The sequence below is a fragment of the Apteryx mantelli genome, chromosome 8 (genome assembly GCF_036417845.1).
Source record: "Apteryx mantelli isolate bAptMan1 chromosome 8, bAptMan1.hap1, whole genome shotgun sequence".
Taxonomy (NCBI): Eukaryota; Metazoa; Chordata; class Aves; order Apterygiformes; family Apterygidae; genus Apteryx; species Apteryx mantelli.
Genome location: NC_089985.1, coordinates 33,439,687 through 33,464,185, shown reverse-complemented (window position 1 = coordinate 33,464,185; position 24,499 = coordinate 33,439,687). Strand labels below are relative to the sequence as shown.

Below are 24,499 nucleotides of genomic sequence, written 5' to 3'. Positions count from 1 at the left end.
ATCAATCTCTAAAATCGGGTAAGCTCTAAGTGCAGTTATCCAGGCAAAGTCATGGACAAGGGAGGATAAACAGGCAAGGTGTTTATGGGTCTACTAACAAGTGAAAGAATTAAAATAATCGGTTGGAAACTCACTGCTTACCTATGCATGTAATTATTATCTCTGTTTGGGCTTTATTCTTATTCCCATTTTTGTAGCATCTAAATGCTTTGCAAGTAAAATGAGTCCAAGTCTCTCAGAGGCTTCTCCCTTTGCTGTGGAAAGAACTCTTTATTTATTTGTGTTCTGGGATTTTTTCATTATCTTTTTTATTAAAGAGGCCGTTGCTTCATTGGCATTGTAGTTTATTGTATTCTTTTTTGTTGTGTGCATTTGGTGTAAGGGTTATTACAGTGGTGAATATTAATCTTAATATAGTAAGGCTTTTTCTGAGGTTAATGCCACCTTTGGTAAGAATCAGATTCTGGATTCATCTGTTCTCTTTTAAAAATTTGTTCTGTGGTTGGATCCTCTCCCCAGAAAACCTAAAAGCATGAGTTAAAAGGCATTTCATCCTTCACTGCCTCAGAGATGAGGGACTTTTCTATCCTTCTCCCACCTGGGGGATACCAAGCCGTGGTGTCCCACGAGGCCCCAGCATTTCACAACAGTCTGGCCCAGCTCGCAGTGTTTGTAATGCAAGTAAGGCTCTTAAATAGCCAGATCTGATGGGAGCCTGGACTTTAGCCACATTCCTCTTGCCCCCATCTTGTCTATCCAGAGAAGATATGGGGTCTGATATGATATGGTTATGGAACTACGCAGCTGGGAACTTAAAGAAATGGTACTTGCATAGCTTTCTGGGCTTTTTGTTTTTATTTCAATATGAAATGTTCCTAGGAAAGTCTTTAAAAGCATAGTTCCCCAGGTTAGAGTTAAATTATTTTTGTTCTGTACTCCTTTGGGATCTCATCTGAATCAAAACCTTTTATTCCTTTACTTCCATTAATAAGAATGGAGATTGGGATGGGGAAACATCAGTTTCCGCTCTCACCAAGCTAGTGATGAACCAGACTCTGTGTGTCGCTTGCCTTGCTGAAAGATCCCAGGGAGATATTAGTGGGAGATCAGAGCTCTAGAAATGAGGAAAGGCTGGAAGAAGGGAAATCTGCCTTAGTGCTTGCAGATGGTTTTAGTGCTTCTACAGTTCTGGAGTAACTTCTGGTGTTTTCCTGGAAACAAAACAAAACAAAAATTACAAACCGTTCAGCTAAAATCAGAGACTCGCAACCAGCTCTGGTTTCCCCATAAATTGGATGGGGTCTCAATTTTCATAAACCAGCTGCTGCATATTGTGCTTTTGGCAGTTGCGTTTCATCAGCATTAATTGCAAGCTGAATGTTGCGCAAGGCAATAAACCGTGTGTACTCTCTGTTTCCTTTCTGACTGGCAAGGATAGAGCAGAGATCTGTGCATGTCACCAGACTTTGTAGCGTGATCAATCTTGGGAAGATACAGCTAGGGTGACTAATGATATGGACAAAGGAGTAAGTTACCTGTGCAGGAGAGAAGCATGTGAACTCAGGTTGTGTTGCCTACCCCACAATACTGTGCTGGTACGCAGCAGTGGGACTGTAAACACACATCGTTCTTGAATGATAAGCGATGCACTAGAAATTTGCACTCTGGCTTATCCTGCAAATCCACTGTGCATTTGCATGTGTTCCAACTGGAGACCTTCCTGTTCAATATGGAAAGACAGGCTGGATGAACTGAGCTGTATGGATATTGTCCTATTTTGGACTATGGCCCAGTGTTTCCAAAGGGTTCTTCTCCCAATTCATAGATGTTTCCTAACTCACCTGTTTTCACCTGGAACTTGGCTAGTCCATGTTTGAGACAAAGTGGAGCATTAAGTGTAGAGGGATTCGGGTCATTGTTACAGTTTTTTTGGTGTAAGCTGTATAAAAATCATTGTTTCCATGCAAGGTCTTCAAAATTCAGCTGTTTCAGCTGCCTTTCAACCTGGAAAGTCAAAGAGAAATATACAGGTGGAGGACAAATCCAGGTGAATTTAAACCAGATTATTGGTTCTTGTATGAACCTCATTGAACTGTGAAATCACTGTGGTTCATACAGCTCTTTTCCAAAGCTTATTTGACAGTGGATTAGAGGACTTTTTGAGCCATGAATTGCAGGGCTTTTATGGACTATGGATTACCAGGCTATCTCATACACTCCCATGGAAATCTTAGGGTGTTTTTTTAAGCTACCAACACAGAAACAAAGGAAATGAACACAGGAGAACAATCTTGAAGGAACATCAAAGGTCTGACTCTAGCCTATAAAAGCCAGGAAATCCATAATTAATGGTTCCACTAAGACTTCAGTTCACACAGTCTTTCTGGTCTGCTCTGAGGTTATAGCTACAATCTGAAATGGTCTCATGAAAAATGAGTCATCATTTAATGTCACACATCATTATTAGTATTTACTTTCAGTTATACCTTGGAGATTGTCCTTCTGTTCTGTCTTAACAGCTGAGGCATTTGAGTTGGCACCCCTGGGTGGACTGTGTTTAGATTTGTGTGTTTGAAGGTTAGTACCACTGTGGAGGATGAGAAGGCTTCTGCTGTCTCTGACAGAGCTAAGATTTGCTGATCTCCTGGGTAAACAGCTACACTGAACAATTCAGTGAAGGCTATTCAAAAAATAAAAAATGCTGATGAAATGTGTGGTTTCCTCTCTCTTCTGCCTCCTCCTCCCAAAATCTAAACAACATAAAAACATTCTGCCTGGCTATAGTTTGTGTTTGAAATTATTTGTCAAAAATGAAATGGTGATTTCAAGTAGTGAGACTTTTTTTTAACTATTTGCTTTTGCAGAAATGTTCAGACCTGGAGTCTTTCTCTGGGAGGAATTTGGACTTAGACAAAACTAAAACACTAGCTAGCTCCTGTAGCGAAAGCCAGCTGGGGCAGAAGGGAGAGCAGGCAAAATCCTTGAGCTGGAAGGCTGCAGCCTGGAATACAGTGTGTGTTATTGTTCCTGTTGACACTGTGTTAGCCAAGCTTCTCCTTGTAATATATGTAATTAATTACAGATCATTCACTGGAGTTTTATGATGAGCTGTTAAGTAAATTGAAAGAACGGAGACATGTCCCTGATATTTCTGAGTAGTTAGTGAAGGCCAAATCAGTATCACACCTTAGTTCTATTGGGCAAGCAGTTTGAGAGTACAAGCAAAAATAATCCAAAACAACAGAGAACCTCTCGCAAATGGAGTGGGAGCATTGAAGCTCCCATGGGCAATATGGCAGGACAGGAGAAAAGCTCCTTGGGAAAAGAGAGGGAGGAGAGTTAGTAGTTGGGAGGGTATTTCAGGAGGTGTGAGGGTTGGAAGGACCTCTGTCCTCTGTGGCATGTGAAAGAGAGAAATGAAGTGGTGAGAAGAAAGAATTAGAGAGGGCATAAGGGGCAAAACTGGGTTAATTCCCACCACCGGGAAAGAGATCTGGGCAGAGATGGCATTTGGGAAGGCACTAAGGGCACACAGAAGCTTCACTTGCAGAGAAAAGAGGTTCGAGGAGAAGAGCTGCTATCAGAAGAGAGAAAAAGAGATTCTTGTCCCAGATTTAATTTTGGCCCTGCAAAGCCTACCATTAGTGGAAAATGAAATGAATTCCTCTTGTAATTGGAAGTGGCATTTCTCTGATAGCCTGGTGCTGACTATTCAACCTCAGATGAATGCAGTAACATCACAAATATCAATTTCTTTTAGAAGCAATGGTTACTTTAGGCAAAAAAGTTAAGCCAGTGATGGATGAAGGGAGACAATGTGTAATAAACTACACGAAGTGTGCTGGTATAGAGTGAACCTTATCAGTTTGGATGGAATTTAAGCACTTAGCCTGTTATCCTTTCTTTCAAGACAATGCAGTGATGGAAAACAGAACGCTGTCAACTCAGACAAACTTTTAATTTCACTTAACTGCATCTGAAAGGTAAATTTCAGTAAATGAATCCAAATTGCTTCCTTTTCACAACACACGGTGCTGAAATACAGTACTTAACTTCATTAAAGAAAAGACTGCTTTTCTTTAGAGGAGACCTAGACACTTTTGAAGTCTAACAGGTAAATTGTGGTCAGATGATTTCCCTCCATATGGTAGCTTTGAGATTGAAATTTCCATCACTGGGGCCTTGTTTGTTTAAAGTACTCTACCGCCTCTTGACTAAGGATACTGCTCAAAGACCGCCTACCTACCGCTGCATACAAGGGAGGAGTGTAATTTCTCACTACTCCACTCAGCAGAGAAAGTAGCCACCATTGTTTTTGTCCAGTATTCAGTAACCTTGTCTTAAGGCCAAAGATTAGAAAGTAACTTCAGGATCTTTCTAACTTGTTATGGTGTACCTGCCTCCCAGAGAGACCATTCCAGTAGCTAGCAATAGCAGGAGTGTAGGTGCAACTGAAGACACACCTTCTTTCCCGTGTCATGCCTGTTTTGCAGGGCATGCCTCTCAACCGCGCCCCTTGTCCTGGCTGCAGGGCTGGTGAGCTGAGCTTTTCACTCTGCGTGGCCTGGATATTCCCTTCACGATGGGGAAATCCTCTGGGGTTCATGTCACCTGGGTTACATCTGTTCTGTACCTTCCAAGAGGACAGAGAGATGGAGCATGCCTGTGTCTTATTGCTGTTTGGGGCTTAACTGTGTTGTGTGCCCCTTTGGCTTTTCTCCAGCACTTCTGTCTACCATTTCCTTCACAGTTCTCCTGGCAGGATTTTCTTCTCAGGAAGCTTTCATGGTCACAGCCCCTTTCAGTGATTGCCTCAAATCTCCAGGGCATGGAGTAGAAACATCTATTCATCAGAAAAAATCTCAGAGATTGACAGGCCAGATACAAGAACCTTCTGCCATGCAGAGTGGTCTCAAAAAATCTCACAGACAAATTCTCCCTCCCAATTACTCTGAGGAAGCTGTTGAACTGGCCTAAAATCTACTCTTAGCTTGCCCGATTTTCCATGAGCTCAAGTGGATATACAGGGTGTCATAAGAAGACATTCTGGGCGCTGAAGCAGTGTGTCAGTTGGTCCTTCTCTCTCCTCACATTTCATGCTTCTCTCAAACGTTCAGCCTTGCTTCTGTGAAAGGAGTCTCAGCTCCTCCTGAGCAGAGAGCAAAGCTTGGGGAATGCTGCATTTTTCCCTTCTTAGTTTCTTACTGTTTCCATTTCATCCCCATTAAGATGAGCAGATGTCTTGATGCCTCCTTTAAACAAGCACCGGTGTTGGCACCTCTCTCCTGCTGCCCTTTGCAGAGCCCTAAGTACACAAGCCCTCCAGTGGAAATAAAGTGACAGCACAGTATAACTCAATGCAATATAAATAAGAGATAAATCTCCTGACTCTAACATATGATACAGTGATGACATATTGTCTGTCTCTAGATGTTTTTTATTGAGGCTTCTTGGATTAACAGGTTGGTCAAAGTGCACAGAATGTATTAATTAAAACTGTGAAACATGCGCTCAGCACAGAATTCTCTCATGCATTGCAAAAAGGAATGGGAATCTTGTCATTTGTGTCCAAAACTCTAGTGTGTCCATGCTAATAGACTCTCCCTGTCAGCTAGCTGTGAGTGATAACTTCCTTCACCTTGTAAAGCCAAAGATTTAATTTGTTATTCTGCAGATGGGGCTGAAAAGATGTGCAGCAACAATTTCACCTGCTAGATTTACAAAAAGATATATTTGTTTTCTTCATTCTGTTGGGTTTACACCACTGAATTTTCCTTGTTCTCTATAATGTGCAGTTAATAGGTGATGAAACAAACACAGATTGTTGAACTTCAAAAAAAATAAGCAAAAGCCTTGCATATTTATCTTCACTATCATTTGAGCGTCTCATCATCAGTATGAACTATACTATGAAGCAGTACATGTACTCTAGTGAAAGTTATAAACACATGAAAATAAAATCATTAGAGATAAAGAACACTGAAGTCTCTTTGAAATAGGTGATTTGTACATAGATTTCAATTTTCTTTCATGAAACTAAATTCTTTATTGGTAATGCTTTAGGTATTTTATTTTAATGAATTTCATGAAATTTGAATCCATCGTGAATATTAAATCCATATTTTTGAATGAGTGCAAATAACAAAATTGGAGCATACAAAAGCTAAGATTTTTGAACAATGAGGTATTTTTCAGCACTGGATATCCAAGAACACTTTCTGGTCCGTTCTACTCAATGCTGATTAGGATTGAAAATACAGTGCAAGATGTTTTATGGAACCTATTAAGAGATAGCTCTTCCTTTCCTGTTTTCTATGTTTCAACTGGCACATGCTGAATAAAGGTAATCCGTATTATATATTTATATCTGCACAGTTTTGGTGTGTTTCTGACTTGGGCTGAACATATCCCGATCATTGACAAGCATTGTTAAGCCACTTAAGATCTGTCTGATGTAGCACAAATAAAATGTTTGCTTAGGATTCAATTTCAAGAACGAGCAGCTGCTGAGTTATGATAATCTCCTCACTAGCACTTCCTAAGTGATGCACATCCCCTTTTATTACACTGTTTCTCAGCCAGTGTCATCTCATTTCCTCACCCAGTGCCAAGACTTCTCTTGATCTTGAGCAAACTGTTAATTTTTCTATTCCGTGATTCCCCCTTTTCTGCTTAAATTTTCTTCCTTTCTCCTACCCTTTTTCTACCTGCCCTGTTTAGCTCTGGCTGCATGCAGCTGGTGTGGACCCTGGACCAAACAATAAAATGGGATCCCTCCTCAAGCCAGCCATCAGCCTCCACCATCTTCATCTTCATCCCCAGATCTCTGCACCAGGGGCCTTGGCTCCGGCTCTCTGAGTTCACCCCTCAAGAGGCTGTGATCCTACAAGCATTGTGCTTTGCTCTGTGATCCACGTCCATGAAAATGTGGACTTTTGGAGCCTACAACCTTCAGCTGAAGCTCTTTGGGACAGGAGCGTGTCTTACTAGTGACTGGCACGTCTTTGTAACCTGGCCTTACTGTTAACTGCAGCAGTGTGCATAGCTAGGCATCGTTCTTTTATCTTTTTTGATTAGGAGGTAACTCCTGTCCATGTTATTTCTTTTTCTTTGCTTTTCTGCCTTTTTCACATGGCTACATGTGCAGCCAAGCACAAGGCTGACTGGGCAAGACAGGCAGCATTGGCTGTAATTATTCATTGGTAAATTCATGGTCATCATAAAGAAATCCATGCTCTTTCTCATGACGCTCTTCCTCCTCTTGACAACTTGGCTGCCTCTTGGACAGTCTCTGTGAGCGTGGCCCATGCCGGGAGTGCTTGGGGCCTGCATTCGCCGTGACCGTATTGAGGTCCTGTTGCCAGGACGGTCCATAAAGGAAATTCAGGGCTACTCTTTATGCAACGTGGGTTTAACCTTTGCCCCTGTGAACTGTGGTCTAGACGCCTACAATAATGAAGTCATTAGCAAAACCTTTATGCTTATGCGTTGGATTCAATTTTTTATTTCTCAAGGGTCAGAAATGCACTTACAGTTGGCACCAAGCTGGAGGAAAGTTGCCTGAGGGTATAAATGGGGAAGTAAGTTTATTTTACCTACAGCTTGTTTTAATGTTGATATTAAGCTACCACAATTGAATGAATTAGACCCTATTTAAGTCCTGAGAGTCCCATCCACAACCACGCAATAATAAAAATTAGGGTTCAGGATTGGACCTGTAGCACAAACTGTCTCCTGTCGAGAGGGGCAAAAAAGAGGGAGGGGACTTATTCCACTGAAAGAGTTAACACTAAATGAGTTTGACTGCCTTGTGTGTTAATGCAAGGCTTTTTCTCAGGCTATTTTTCATCTGTTTCAGCAGTGTATCCCACTGTGATCTGGTGTGCAAGAGGCTTTGCTGTGAGGTTTGCAAACACTTGTATTTCTGTGTTGTGAGAACAGAGCATTTGTGTGTTAGTGGAGTGTGTGTTCCTTCAGCGACTGAAAGAAAGGGCAGACCGTGCATGTGATCCATGCGCATGTTTATTGTTGCCTCTGAATAACCATGTACAGCAAATGGGCTCTGGAAGAAAGCTTGTTAGCAGATGTTGTGATGGCCCTTCCAATTTATAAATATGAGCCTTGACATTTATATTTTCCATATCCAGGGCTTTCACTAGCCAGATGTTCTGAGAATTGGCTTCTTGGAGCCTTTAACTATGACTCTTCATGGCATATTCTCTATCACAGACAAAAAAAGAAAGCTGTATTTCTGTCTCCTATCAAGCAGATAAGAATGGAAAATGCAGTCAGTACCCTTAAGTAAATGGAATTCATCTAAATCTGAAATGCACTTTAACACAGCTCTACAAAACTCTTCACTTTCACTCAGCTGAAAAATAAGTTGTCTTGTTTAAGAGTCAAAGAAAATTCAATGCACAGTAGCACTTTTACCCTGCTGTTTGGGGTGGATGAAGAGAGCGTGGCATGTGTTAAGCTTACAAGGCTGGCTGCAGTTCCAGACACCTGAAGAAGTGCTGAGTGGACTTATGCCCTGGGTGAGTTGGATTTCTTAAATGCAGAAGTACGTAGTAAAGCACCTGCTCCCCCTAAATCCCAGTACTTGATGCAAAATGAGGTTCTCCTTTAGCAAGTGTTGTGTTTTCACTAAAACAAGCGTGTGTGGGGATGAGTCAGCTCCACATTTAGACTCCAAAATTTGTGTCCACCATGTAGAGCCCACAGTACTGTTCAAATAGCCAAATGTGGGTATTATTCTCTTCTTTAGAGGGGACTTCATTTCCCAGTGAAGGCACTTGGGCTACCATAAAGAAAAAGAAATCTCTTTAAAACTCTGTAGAAATGCGCTGGCAAAACTGTCAAAGCTAGCCCAAAGGAAAAGAAAAAGGTTTCGAATGAGAAGGAAGGAGTACAAATGTTCAGGTGATCAACCCATGGTATATGAAAGTTGAATTTTTATTCACAGTCCTGCAACATCATCCTGGTGTTTTGCTGTTGTTTTGGGGTATTATTTTTTTTCCTTAAAGATGGGAAATGGCAAACCAAGATGGAGAAACACAGCTGTTTTCAAGGCCCTGTGATCTTGTAGATAAAGCAGTCAAAGGACCTGTGGTTTTTTTTCTGGTTCTACTATTCTTCTGAGTAGTGAGTTTCCAGCCCTGTGAATTTAAGAGAAAAAAAGTATGACAGAGAAGAAGATGACATTACTGTTGTGGTGGGCAGTTGGTTTCTAACAGTGGGTTCAGCCATGGTTAGACTGTGATAGTAGGTTTATCGTAGAAGGCAGATTCACTGCAGAACGAAACAGGAGAGGCGATCTGATTCCCCAGCGCGCCCAGCAACACAGGCTGCGTGGCATGCTGAAACCCAGCCAGACCCCAAAGGGCAGCTGTGGTCTAAGTCCAGTTGCTCACTGGGGTGAAGGACAAGTAGGATTTATTTAAATTCATATGTTTTTAATACTATAAAGGCCGGGTTCCTGCAATTATGAAAATGCCAGGCCAAATTCCGATTTCACTCGCATCTCCTCTTTACAATTCCTGAAAAACTTAAGTGAACAAAGTGAGCATTATACCTGTGATAAGAGCCCTTTAAGTTGGAAAGCAAGGGAGCCAAGTCTGTTTCTCGTGAGCTGCTGAATGTCTAGGATGCCTCACATAGCCCTATCAGGGAGAGCAATGGTTCAGCCCATGCACACAAATTCTTTGGCTCGGTTCTATGGACACGCTTTAGGGTCCTGGTTGTGACACCGGCAGGGAAAGCTTTTGCAGCCTTTCCAGCCCCTCAGGCCGTCGAGGGGCTTTTTGTGAGACAGCAGTGGCATCTCCAGGCTTCCAAGGGGGTACTTTGCTTTGCACGTGTTTGGAGAGGGAGATGTTATGCTGTGGCTGGTATTACCATAGTTGCTTTATAAGAAGCAGAAAGAAGCACAAGCCTTGTGGGCAATCCAGCAATTTAATGTTCTTCGCATTTCTGCCTGGTAGATACGCCCTATGAACCTTCTTTATTTCAAGAGTGAGTCTGTTGGAAAGAAAAAGAAGCCAGTGCTTTTGTTCAACGGAACAAGCTTGAATTCAATACTGCTCTGAATAACAGGTTCAAAGATCTGACCCAACCTTAATTATTCTTATTAAGAGAGACTCTGGAAAAATACAAGCAATGAGCAGGAAAGGAAGCCCAATGAATTAGAGAGAAAAATGTGATACAGACTAAGCGGAGAGAAAAACTGCTACACGGAGATGGAAAAAGAACAGGGAGAAGGAAAAAGAAAATTAAAATCAAATGGAAAAATGCAGTACATTAGACATCCATTTAAGCCAGTTTATATTTTGGTTGTTCGTTCTGTTCCTTAATACATTGCACAGGCATCTTCTTAGCTGAAATAATTGTGTGTCTTAGAGAACAGTCTTGGAGAAAATACCTAATTTGACAGGATGTTTTAGGTATTTCCCCAGCACTGGCTATTCTAAATCATTTTAAAATCTGGAGGGGAAAGTCGATATCTTTTACAGTGTTTAACAAGAAAGTGACAAGGTCAAATATATACATCTCTATGAATGTATGTGTTCCCTAAGCACATCTAAACATGCATGGTTAATGCTGTGCATCTGCAAAAAATATTTGAGCCATAGGGCCCACACAATACCAAACAAACACTTGAGCCTGCAAAGCAGAGGGCAGACCTCCTCACTCTGTTTCTAATTAATTGAAAGGTTGAGCCCAAGACATAAAATGTGGATTATGATTTTGACCACCTGAAAAATGTGAATTGTTTTGGCGGGGGCTGTTTTAGTGAGATCAGCCAGTTTGCAAAATGTGGACAAAAGGCATATATTCAGCTCATGTTTGGGATTTGGTTCAAAACCACCTGACTGCAGGCCCCAGCAAATGAAAAACCCACTGCATTTCCCTTTACATTTTGTATGCCGGCTGGTTGTCCCAAAAATTTGGAATATGACATCACTGGTGAGATTTTTACAATACTAAGGTCATCTGTGTGTGCACCCTTGATGTTTTTGCTTACTTTGGCTATAATAACTATGATCATTATCTTTCCAATGACCAGTGAAATAAGTATTTGGTTATTTGAACCATGATTATGAGTGCAGTAATTGCACATAGAAATCAGGTACACAACCAGATGTGTGCAGAGAGTAAGGACGAGTTTGTGGATGTGGATGTGGATGTGGATGTGGATGTTTTTGAGCCCACATCACTATTTAGACTATTTAGACTCTCTCTTAAAGACACCCTGGCTCAGATGTCTGTACACAATTGGCGAAACAAAGGGCTCTGAAGTATCCCATGTTAGCAAGGGCGAGGCCCTGGGTAAAACTGGGATGCATTATCCCAGCTCTGTGATTGCCTCGTCCCAGGACAAAATCACTGGGGGATACGCTTAGGATATTAGAGAATCATCAAAGCATTGCTTAAAAGGGCAAAGGAAAGAGCTAATGTTGTCATCTCCTGCCTCAGGACCACCCAGACACTCTACAACAAATCATGGTTCTTCAGCTACAGTATCTTGAATTATTGTTCACAGGGATTTTAAAGAATTTCATTTCTTTTTTTTCCTTTTCTTTTTTTTTTTTTTTAAGGATGACATGTAGTTTCCTGACAGGCTGGTTTTAATAAGGTTGAAATCTTTGTTGTTGCCAAATCAGAGAGGAATATAACATCTTTAAGTCATTAGATGGGAATGGGGTAATTACTCAGAGGGTGTGCTTCAAAGGTTATTGGTTTTTACAGCGTTCTGTGTTTTTACACCATTCTACAGTTGTCTGAAAAGGAGTGGTGGGCCTGATTCTCCCACTGACACATGTGTGGGTGCAGGATTTGGGGGTGAGATGCTTGCAGGGTTTTCCTGAGGTATTTCAGGGCAGAGGGTTGAACAGGAATCTACACAGTCTCCTCTTGGGATGGGGGAAGCTCAACCTGACCATGAGGTGCAAGAAGCTTCCCCATACTCTGGAAGTTTGGTTCAGAAAAGGGGGCCACAGAAAAGTTGGGCTGTGCAGGACGTGTTTCTAATATGTTCCCAACATACCTGCTAAACCCATCCCCGCAGCCCACTTCCCACCGCTCCATCCCCATGCCCAGGAGACACACAGGCTGCGTCACTGTGGCAGAAAGCTTCTTTCCTCCTCTTTCCCCTAGTCTCCATCATGGCAATCCTCACCACCTCTGTGAGAGAGGCCCAGGCCCTTCCTGTCCCAGCCCCATCCCCTCCTCTGGCCCCATGTCACAGACACACGTGGCTTTAGCAGTTTCCCATCAGTGACCTGAAAGGTGCTCTGCGTTTTAGGATTTCTCTGTAGCATTCAGCTGTGCTGCAAGTAAATGTAACTCTCTTCTCTTGGGTGCTTGGCTCCAGGGCCAAATTTGTCATCACGAAGGTATTTTCCAGGTGGTGTGGGCAGCTGGGAGCTGCAAATCTCTGAGAGAGCCTGTGAAATGCTTCGCGTTCAGTTAACACTGGTGGTGTCACAGTAACACTTTAAGGTCTTGGCTCAGATCAGAGCCGGGGGAGAAACAGAAGCAAAGTGATTTAATCAGGTTTCGACGGTTCATCCGTGGGTGACACAGGGATGAGAAGCAAGTCTCCGGGCCCCTAGCCTGCTGCCCATCCAGAGAGGGGTCCGAAACTGGGCCAGAGGCATTTGATCTACAATTGGAAGTTGAGCCTCCTGCTTACGCCAGTGTGGCCTCCCTGGAGCTGCTGGGCCGTGTGAGCCACCATCTCCTCCTTCTTGTCAAACCCCAGAGGTCCCTAGGACTGAGCCCTGAAGTAAAAGGGACATGCCGCAGCTTCGCAGGCCTGTGCCACTGCTGTGCCGTGTCGGGGGGCTGTTGCAGGCGGGCCCCTAGGACCGGGGAGGGGAGCTGCATCTCAGCCAGACGCTGCTTTATGTGCTGCAGAATCAGCAGTTTCCTCTTTCCCACCCTGCAGCCCCATCCCAGTTTAGGAAAGACTACATTAACCGATCCTTACCAGTCAAAGCCCTTACTGGGCTAGGAACTTGGCCAGGATTCAGAAGACCTGAATTTCAGAGATAGATAGAGATCTTCAGAAAACAGCTCATCTCACCTACCTTGGAGACATGCCTTTGGGAGGGATGGATTGTCCTCTGGAGACCTCTCATTCTTCACAAACTATAGAGCTAACACAGATGAATACCTCAGACTACATGCCTGAATCTGATATAGCTACAATTAATCCCACCCTTTGAACCCTGTTAATGCCAAGGGCTTCTAAAGGATGCTGCATGATTCTCATTGGTGGCACTTTTGTAGCTTCTGCTAACAGCTTTGGTCCTGCCTGTTCGGGAGGCAAAGATGCCTCGTGTTGCTTCCCTTTGCCTCCAAGTGCCCCATCGTTGTGTGCAGTGTCCTGCTCCCTGCCTCAGGGCCTGGTTCCCAAGGTGCACCCTGCCACTGGTGCCACACTCTGCCACGTGTTAAGCACACGTCAGCAGAACGGCTCAGAGTCCTGGCATGCTTGTGCTTTCTGTCCTTTCAGAGCCATTTCCTTGTGAAACCTGTGCTTCCTCTTCCCTCATTCCCTTCTGTACCCTCTTCTTTCTCCTGCAGATAAGCTGTGGCAGACATGGCCATAACAAAGAGCAGGGCTGAGGGAATAAATAGACTGCTATCAGCAGGCACATCCTGCCCTTTGCTTCTGCATGTGGGTCAGAGGCTCACAAGTGCCCGCTTCAAGGAGGGGAATTGCTTGCTGTCAGTCTCTGGAGCAGCCAGGATGCTGAAATAAAGCTGGATCAGAGCTCGAAGTTCCTTTCAGGTGGGAATGTGGTTCCCATTTGCGTCTTTTCGAAAGGAAAGCTCTTATCAACAGCGGCAGGTTGTTGAAAGGCTCCCAATGTTGTTGCCTGAACCCTCTATCAATAGCGTGGCTGCAAGTGTGGCTCTGTTGGTCTGACACAGCGCTGCTTGCGGACAGTGGGGATTCTTGTAGTGTGGAAAGTGGCCAGAGATCTGGACTCCCAATAACCTTGAGGCAAATAGAAAATAATAGAGATAAGGCTCTTATTTGGCACATCCCCTGTCTTCTCCGTTGGCCAGAAACCAATGAGTGATATTGCTCACTCATTCAGACATGCAAAGGCAGTTACTATACTACTGCGAATGAGTAGTGGCCTCCTCTGGACCAAAACCGGATTCCTTAATCAGATCCAGGTTGGATTTTTATTTTTTTTTAATGAACTGAACCTTGTGAAAGCATGAGCCTCTTGGCCTTGATCCCACAAAGGGCTTTAGCATGTGCTGAGTTGTAGGTATGCGAATACTACCCTCACTGGAACCATTCATGTGCTTGTAGTGCTTAGTGTCCTGCTCGTTTGGGACCAGGAGACTCAGCACCTTGCAGGATTGATCCCCCAGGCTTCAAGAATAGTGTTCATAAGGAAGGCAGTGAAGAAGAGAGATATAAATCTTGAGGAATTACAACCTGTGCTGAATGAAAGAATTCCTTTCAGAAGCATCAAATCCTAATCTGAAAATTTCAGGAGATGGAGATGCTACATTCCCTTTAAGAAGTTACTCTAAGGGTCTTCACAGTTAAAACTTTCTAACTTAATTCTAGTGTGATTTTTTTTTTTTTTTTAGTGTGCTTCTCTTTTCCTTCCAGCTTGCACTTTTTTCCTCTAGGTTCATTACCTATTCTTTTTTTTTTCAGAAGTGTGGTCAGACTTCTTGCCAACCAGCTAGTTTACACAATGCAACTGGTTGGTCCCAGTGCTTTAAGCAGATGTTTTTTTCAAGTTTTGACTAATAACTTTTGGTGACACAAATAGGGCTGGTTAGTTACAAGAATAATTGTCTTCACTGGCAGGACATTATTTCTGATCACCAGAAAAATAATGTGATCAACTCCTTTCACATCTGTTCATTAAATGAAAGGAAAAAAATAGGGTAAATTTTGTTTGAAAAGAAACAGGAAGCATATGCTTAATATCATTTTAAAAAAACAACCATCATAAGGTTAACATCAAATCACAAATGCAAAACAGTCATTATTGTATTTACTCAAAAATTTTATTCCAGTTTACTAGCTTTTTAGGTTTTTCACTGAAAAATGCCTTTTTTCAAGGATCAGTCTAGGCTGGCACATGGTTCGGATAAGCTTCTTTCATCTGATGCTGTTGTAAGAAAGGCTGGCTGAGTCCACACTTGTTTACATTTATTAGAAATAGTTGTCATGTGTTTATATAGCTCCTTTGAGCCATAAAAATCCCCCAAACACTTTGGAAGTTATGCTTTAAAAAACACTTCCTCCACCCTGAACAGTAACAATATTGGGACTGAAACATGGCAGCAGATTAAAAATGCATAGAAATAGCACTGTAATTCATCCAGTCTTCACTTCCTCAATGCACATTCAATTTTCCATCAACTTCAGAAGAGTTGGAGAGAGCATAAAGACTTACAGGCAAAAAAGTGGTGAATCTTCCTAGAGATCACAGACAGGTAGCATATGAGATACGTGACTCCTAATCGGAGTCAGAACTTTTCATATGCTTTCTTTTGCTTTACAGATAGAGAGGCAGGGATAGAGACTGTGCAAAGTATAGGGCTGATAATATCTCAGCTAGACATACTGCTTCCAGGTTCGGGCAGCACTTCAGAGAAGACATGGAGCAACTAGAAAGGCTCAGGGGAGAAAAGAGCAAAGAGGATGGAGGGCACGAACATGAGGACTTGTGGAGGAAGGCTGAGGGCACTGTTTAAATGAGAGAAGACTGAGTAGTGAAACATGGTTAAAAGTCTTCAAAATATGTGAAAGGCTGCTGAGAAGAGGAAAGGAATAAACCTGTCCATGGGGACAGGAGAAGTCACGAACTTACACTGTAGCAAGGGAGATTTGGTGAAACATTAGGCAGTAATTTTGGATGTCAAGGTTGGTAAAATGCTGGAATAGATGTCTGCAGAGACTCTGGAATTGCTATTATTGTAGGTTTTTTGAAGAAGAGGTTAGACATACATGTCAGCAAGGGTTTAGATCTTGTTCCTGTCTTTGGGACAGATGGGCTGGAAGGTCCCTCCTGGCTTTATCTTCTGTGATTCTGCTGTGGTGTCATGTGGTCAAATGTGCCCCTGCTTTTAAGGATAAACTGAGTCACAGCAAAAATTATTTGCAAATTCCTTGCAAAGTCCTCACAAGCCAAACCAGAGCAGAATTCGCCCGAAGGGTTGCATGCGTGTTTGTTTTATTTTTCAATTTTAAAATGCTCCCTATTCATCAAGGTGCTTCAACGTGCCCCCGGTGTAGAGGACTTGCATCATGTAATTGGAGTCAGTAGGGTCTGTTCACAAAGCATTTGCCTGGGGCCCTGTTTTTTGGGAGAGTTTTACAAGTTCTAATGATGGTAAGACAATGTATGACTAATGCACTGATTTGAAAAACTGCCCTATTATCTGATCAAAAGTACAAGCTCATGAATATGATACTGCAGGTCATTTGGCTAAAAGATACCTGGAGTCTTCCAAATTTCTAAAACAATCCCATACACAGAAGCAAAAAATAGGCATTTGAACAGTGGAGCCAGTGGTTGCCTGTTCATCACAAACCATGTGTAATGTTTTTTTTAAAGATATTTTTATCAGACCCAAAAGACAAACATGGAATATCCTGGGCTGGCAAGAGGAGGCGTGATGATAATTTAGATTGTTATCCCTGAGATCTGTGATTCATTTTTTTTTATTATTATTTATTTGTGTAAATTTCAGGAATGATCAAAACTTCCCTAAGGACAATGGAAAGTTTCCAGTTGAGGTCAAGGGACTCTGCTTCTGCTTTCAGGCTTAGGGAAAGTCTGAGGGTCAACAAGATTCTATGTCCACATGCAAGTGCGCTCAGAGGGAGTTTAGAGATGTCATCATCTCCTCTCACCTGGGCCACCTGTAAGATCAGCCTGTAATATAATCTGGCTGTCTAGGCTCCCTCTAAAATCAATAGAAAGGGAAAGACACCCAGACACAGTAAGTACCAACTTAGAGACCTATGCTGGAATGAGATGAACCACCTTGTGGAGAGGTTTCTCTCTCCATTTGCTGTAGCAAAAGCCTAGCTACAAACTTGGACCAAAGTTTTTACACTGAGATTGTAGCATTTGGTAAAAGAGATCATTCTCTTTCTTTAAATATCTCTAAACTGCCTTGGCAGTAAGCTAAAGTGCTAAAACTAGTGTTATATTTAAGAAATATGGACAAAATATGATTGATTTGCTATTAGCATGCCTTGAGTACCTTAACGGAAACACTGTTCTTCTCTCATAAAGCACTTAAAGATTTTTTAAAAACAAACAACCCTCCCCCCCAACAATATCTACATTAACAAAGAAGCATTTATAGAAATCTAATGTTTTGGGATGAAAACCCAAAATAGCCTCACTGACTGAAGAATGGTCAACACTTCTCAATTTTTTCTATAGGAAACCCTGGTATTTAAGTAAATTGTTTTCTTTTCAAAAAAAATATCTTTTCCAGGGGAGAAAAAAAATCAACAAAAAGGAACAAAATCCTCCTGGCAGTTGACTGGAAAGTGGAAACACATCATACAGAAATGTAAAATGTTGATTTAGGGCTGCTTTTGGAATCCCTTAGAGGTAGCTGGCTGATGAATGTCTTCATGCACCTTTTAAGCATTCCCCAGCCAGCCTGCATCGCCTGTCGGCCATCTCACACAATACCTCCACGAGGTGCAAAAAAGGACAGTTTGCTGTGCAATGGATATTTTAGTTTCGCTGGAGGATCAAGCCCATAGAATGAGTCAGGAGCAGAATACAGCCAAACTGCAAGACCAACAGGGATTTTTGGCAACATTTTTTTAAATTGAAATTGAGAACCAGACCCTCCTTGCAGTTTAAAATTTAATTTAGGGCTAAATTGTGTAGTTCTGTAAAGTGGCAAATATTCACATAAAGATCACAAGAGCATAAAAGCAGCTATGCATCTGGCTTCTTAAAGCGCCTCAGTATATTTAAAAATCTATCTGTAGGCTATTCAGGAGTTTGTCTCCCTGATATGCAGGCTTCTGAAAATCTCAGGCTGTGGTTTGATAACACCAAGTGGCAAAACCAGTTGACAGCATTAATTATGGCCCTGGAACCACATGCACTGGATGTGTCTACGCTGAGCAGTTGCATTATGAACCAGACTGGGGAAGCTAACCCATTTGAAAATAAAATTGAAAATGAAGGATTCTTCTCTTGCTTTTGGATTATCTTTTAGCAGAACCAGCTCCCAGGGCTCTGTAGGAAGTTTTTGTAATCACAGATGTCGTAATGTGCAACCTGAGCCTAAATCATGTCTGAAAACTGGTCTTTGACTCTTATCACAGCTGAGCGCTATTAATCTTTATGATTCTGATGCAGAAATTTCCTGCAGACTCAAGCACCCAAATACTGCAGACATTCTATTTGGCTCCTAACTCCCATGGAGTACTTTGAAAAGCTCTGCTTAGACTAAGCTAGACTTAATATAAAAATTATTGATCATCATTTTGATATATTTTTATTAATATATGCCCTGGAAAGTAACAACTGTATTATAGATGTGAATCTGTGTAGCAAGACATGGCCTTTATAACAGTTAGCAAAAAATTGTAATTGTCAGTAAATATTACAGAGCTACAGAAGCATCTACTCACACTTACTTACATTACGGAAGACTGGTGCAGGGTAAAAACAAGTTGTGATCCCACCATCATTATTGCCGGATTTATGCACTACCATATCACTCAACAGGATAAATCAGATCTGCATCAAAAGTGGGCACATGACTGCATTTCTGTTGAATTACTCACAGCATGTAGTGCCTAGTTTTTGACAGAGGTATGCTTTAATGATGGCTTTGTACTGACTTTGGGAAGGCAGTTCATACTTGATATTCCGTATATTACAGGAGCTAGAATAGACAATCCCTTATCTGGTATCACTCCTGCCAGCACTGAATTAACCACTCAAAAACATTGGACAGATTTGAAATAGCAAGCTTAGCTTACCCGAGATCAACTCTTTATATTATGTGACTGCAGTGGTCTTGATGCAATAGCAGAGGCTCTAAAGCTAAATGTCTTGTATCATCAATTAAAGACCTAAACCAACCCCTCATTATAGGAATTTAGATAAGAGCTTTCTCTGGCATCACTTGATTTCAGATTTCGCTATTTACAGCAGTTTATTTCCCTGGAACATGTACCACTTCTCACTGTCAAAGACATAATACTAGTTAGATGGATTATCTGCTCCCATGAAGCAATTCCCATGCCTTTAGTTTTAAAGACCGCTTTTTCTTTTTACTATAATTTATTGCACATTAGTTGAGATCACTTCTAACTACAGAACAACTATCCCACCCAGAAGATGTGGCGACAGTATAAAGGATGAGGGAAGTACTGAAATGAATTATCCCAAAATCTGGGGTTAAGTTTTTGTGCAATGATTGTCCATTGGATATGATGTTGACCAGTGCCTTCTTCTGGATGGACACCAGTCTGTTCACATGTTGTGTGCCTGTGACAATTTATGATCGACTCTACACTTTTGTAGCATCCGACCTAAAAGCTATGACCTTAAATATCACCATCTGCCATGTGTCATTTTATTATTGCTTAGACTGAAAAAGACAAAAGCATTCACTTCTACTAAATTCTGTTTCTGTGCATGAATCTGGAGCAAGGTATTGTTCTTTTTATCTAATATTATGCAAGATGTAGTCCTTTTCCTCCAAGGTCAGGAACTCAGATACTGTAACTAAATATTTATTGGACTGCATTGCTTCTTAACCCACAAAAAATGATGTAAGGATAATTTTCAGTGTCCCCAAATCCACTTATGGAAGATTTTTTAAAAGTAACACAGAGAATCTGCAGTTCATGTCTGTTCATCGGAGTGTCATGTCTTGCTTTTGGGGGCGCTTGTCATTTTTCTCCTTGCTCTCAAGCAGAATGCCTTGCTCTTAAGTCCAGAATCCACCTTGCACATTCTACATGCTCAGTTATGCTGCTCTGTGACAATGGATGGATTATTGATTATCCAGTATTGGGTGCAATGGAAGCATTTTATGAAATGGAGATTACAACTTAGAACTTCCAAATCAAGTGTACGTGGACCTTTTTGACCTTCAGCGTCATGAGACTTGGGATGAATTCCTACCTGCACATTCAGATCAAGTACTAACTCAAGCTTCAATCAATAGGCAATCACACCACTATTGAGCCAAAGCCATAGCCAGGGAAAATTCATACTGAATCTGTTTTTGGCATTGTGTTTTGATTCAAAATATCTTAAAGGCAGGGGGGAAAAATGAAGCTGCTTGATCTTCTGCACTCAAGGCTATCAGTTTTGTAAGGGGATCCTGGAAAATTCTTTATGGCTTCTAAACAGGGGAAGTGCATGTTTTGTGGCCCTTCCAGGACTAAACATGTAGTCCAAGGCAAATGAGACTGCAAGAGGCTAGATTAGGGATCCATCCAGGTGGGCCCTTCTAGCCTTCTGTCCTTATCCAAACCTGTATCCAGTTGTCAGAGGCAGCACCCAAGGCTCCCCTCCTGTCTCTCTTGCAAGCTCAGTAGTTTGCCTTCACCAAGGACCTCAATGAGAACAGGCAGCTGCTCTTCTCTCTAAGAGACATGACAAATTCTGAGATCTTTGGTGGCAAGAATGTAGCTAAGAATATAAAAAGTGGGTCATCCTGGGTCAGCACAAAGATATCTGTATCCCAGTTCCTGATGCTGGCCAGTGGTGGATGCTTAAGAAAAGAGGATAAGAGATTAAGTACTTCAGCAGTGATCCCTCCTTTGGTTATAGTCTACAGCAGTCAGAAGCTGAAGGACCTCCTGAACCAGGCCTTGCTTCCAGACCATCACATTTACTAGCCCTTGGAGATCTACCCTCCATGTCTAATGTGTGCAAATAATATAATTATTGTTTGTCATTGTTACTACCATGTAGAATGACAGATCACAGACTAGAGACAAAGGATTTCTTGTTTAATTTCCTTCTCTTGTGTTTACTTTTAGCACCACCACATTGCCTTCCTATATCAGGATAACCAACGGCTACATCACAGTCAAACCTCCCATTTGGATTTCAAATCGGCTGGATCAGAAACCACGTGCAGATCGCCCATCCCAGCCTCAGCCTACAAGCTCAGCTTCAACCAGCATTTTATGGCCATCAATAACTTCTCCTTTCTGTGTGGCCATAGCTTCTTTTCTTCTGAATCTACTGCAGCCTTCCTGACCACATTAGTATTACGTGCAATCCCTTGGAATAGAGAAGAGAGATAATTTATGAAAGAATTGGAGGTTATGACAACAACATTTACAAACTGAACCTTCTCAGTGAATCAGTAGTGCCTTCTAGCTGATTTTGTCTCTTTGCCCAGATACATTTTGAAACTCTAAAGCTTTATTGTAACACTGACTTACATCTTCTTTTTGTAGAAGGATCTTTATTTCCCATAGTGCTATGGGGTTTTGTAAAATATACATGTTCATATAAAGAAAAAAAGAAAAAGAAAAAATGTATTTATTCGACTGGTAAACTTATTTTTTTCTTGTTGTATATGTTAATAACATCCCTATTAATCAGTAGTGATGGTGAAACAGATAAATTAATATTTCTATATTTGTTTTCTAACTGACAACTCTGCAAGTGTCTGAACTGACACCCAATGAATGGCTTATATGTTTCTCTAACCATTACTTTCTACAGCAGCTGTCCAGTAAGTACATTTCTGCTGAAGTTCTTTATTTTGTTTTTGGTTTTTTTATTTCTAACTAGCATAACTTATAGTGAATAAAACAGATGCTGCTCTCTGTGGCCTATTTGCATTAGCAAAATAGGTGAATTCTTATCTCAAGTTAGCTACTACAACCTAAAATCCCAGTTATTTTCATGTGACTTAGTAAGTCATTAGTCAAGATAACACTTTAAGTTCCCCTGTTGTCTTTAACTCAACTATTTAACTTATCACAAAATTACCAATTTCCCTCTTTGCCCTGGGATTAATTAGCTAACTCAAATTAAGACACCTTTTTCTTAATAAAAATTTCTGTAATAATTCTACTGGAGTAATTCTTCTCTCTCCCTCTCTTATATAAACACAACCCTACAGCTTTCCCCAGCATAAATGAGACTCAAACTTGGTTTGTCTGTTGGGTATAAAAACGTAGTATCCTGCTAATATCTGTAAAACTTCTTTGCTCCCATTATGTTAATATAAATGGGCAACCTGGAGGGCAGAACATGTCTAGAAATTCATCTTCATCTTGTATTATGATGCTGAGCTGGTACGTCAGTGCTGAATTATGGCTTGTTCAAGACAGCAGGTATTGAGTTAAGCCCTATGTCATGGAGACATACAGAAAGTTCCTCCATTTGTAGACTGGTACTTCTGTTGACTTATATGGAAAAGTTATGACAGCTTACACTCACTGAAAAGCTTTTTCCCTGTCCAAGAAGCTTCTTTTCATGACTGAGATGAAGAACATCTGGGGGAAAAGCCATATCCAGCTTAGAAGCTACTGTGTTTATTACAGCATGTTGATTTTTCTTCCCCATCAGGTCATCTTTGATGAAAAACACCTTTTGATACAAGAGATTCAAATGGAAAATTAGTTTTTGGTTGAAATAGTCTTTTTTCTAAAAGTCATCTACAAAACAAAAATCCAAAATATTTGATGAAAACATATTAGTTGAAAAGAAGATTCAGAAAACAGAAAACTAGTATGCAAACTCTTTTCTTTATGAAAAAATTCAGATTATAATGATGACAATAATACTGAAAACAGTCTGACAGAAAACCTTCATGTCACTTTCCCACCAGCCCTAAAGCTTGGTCTCCAGGACTGGAGATGATTCCATGTAATCTTCAAGCCTGCATGTGGTGAGTCAAGGTTTAGGATTCATGGTTTGTTCTATCACCATACCAATTAATGCAGGAAAGTAGGTTAGAAAATAATCAGAATATAAAAGACACGTGGTTTTATTTGAAATCATGATGAAATATTGAGCTTTTCCATTATGCATCTTAACTCATTGCTTTAAAAAGGCCAGGGAGAATACATATAACTTATTTTTGACTTACTGCACACATGACCTCCAGCCTTTGCTTTATTTTTAGCAAAAGGATGTATAGATTTGTGGTCAGTTTAAGTGGGTACAGTAGACAGTGGTATAGGCTATCCCAATATTTTCAAGCACAACAGTTGATAAGGCTGAATGGAAAACTTTGAGCTTTGCCCCAAATGCAAGCTTCAAGCACGTCCTGTGCATACTTTTGTGTTGTGTATTTTGGCTAGCAGAAGATTAGAGATGTTAGTTTTGGACAGAAGCCATTCACCTTGCATAATATTTATTGCACTGGGCTGGATATTGGAAACATATTTTGAGAACCTTCAGTTTTATTTGAGCTATTACCCTAGAAATGCCTTCATTTGAATATAATGGCTTAACAGACCTTCAAATTCAACCTTAATGCATTTGAAAAAGATTGGCTTTCTTGCTTTATTCAAGACAGAGATCAGAACTGAATTATAATAGAATTATTATGTATTATTCACAAAAATAGAACTGGAAATAAGGTAGGCAAATGTTGAGAGTGATGATAAGTTACATAATAAAAGGGAACAGCCAATGAACCAAAAACCCATTGAATGTTTTATTTGTTATAATCTGATAGAATCCAGGAATGATTCTGTGGTACCATCCCAGAAATAATTCCAGGTGTTGGAAAACTTGCAGTCTAAGTACAGAAGACCACATAAAGATCGAGAGAAAAGAGCAGAAAACAGAAACAATTTGTCCAAGATCATGAGGTGAACTACCAATAGGACTAAGACTGGAACTTAATTCTACTCTTTTCCAGTCTGTGGCCTTCTCCATAGGCTTGTGGGGCTTTTTTGAATGTAAGGAGCACACAGATATCTCTATGTTCATAGCTATTATTATACCACACAGCATGGTCACTCAGTTCATCACTCTTAAATTAGACTGCAAATCTCCTGAGTGCGAGAGAATTTCCCTTAGCTATTGCTTGTACAAACCTCTGCCTTACAGATGAGCTTTTCTGAGTCACTCCTCCATTGGACAACAACATTAAATACTCGTTAGCTTGGATATCACAGCATGTTTTGCTGTATCTTGTAGTTTGTTTTGCACTCAGGCATTATGTCTGTAATTCCTGTGAAATGAATGTATGTCACTGGAGCTCACTGAATTTACCCTTGCGCTGGTGCCCAGTGTTCTTCATATTGTGATCTGGGTTTCAATGCAAGGTGTCTCCAGGGTTTGGAGTCAACACACTTGACTAAGAGTTAGATCATCTGAGCTTCCTCCAGGTCAGGGGAGAAGACACGCGCACACTTTTAAAGGCCAATTCATACTAATAACAATGGCTATTATGTAAAAGTCATTAAGGAGAAAGGAATTCCAATACAAGATTAACTAGCTTCCCATAGAACGTAGTTCAGGAACCC

At 41.1% G+C, this 24,499-nt stretch overlaps 1 protein-coding gene across 2 annotated transcripts in view; it reads left to right on the top strand.

Annotated features, from left to right (window-relative positions):
- Positions 1 to 21,511, top strand: part of TRABD2B (TraB domain containing 2B) — a 303,624-nt gene extending 282,113 nt beyond the window's left edge. For both annotated transcript variants that reach the window (XM_013948453.2, XM_067300487.1), the window contains exon 7: positions 21,038 to 21,511. In XM_013948453.2, the coding sequence (XP_013803907.2) occupies positions 21,038 to 21,260 (223 nt within the window). In that variant the 3' untranslated portion in view covers positions 21,261 to 21,511. The remainder of the gene's footprint in view (positions 1 to 21,037) is intronic.
- Positions 21,512 to 24,499: the final 2,988 nt, after the last annotated feature.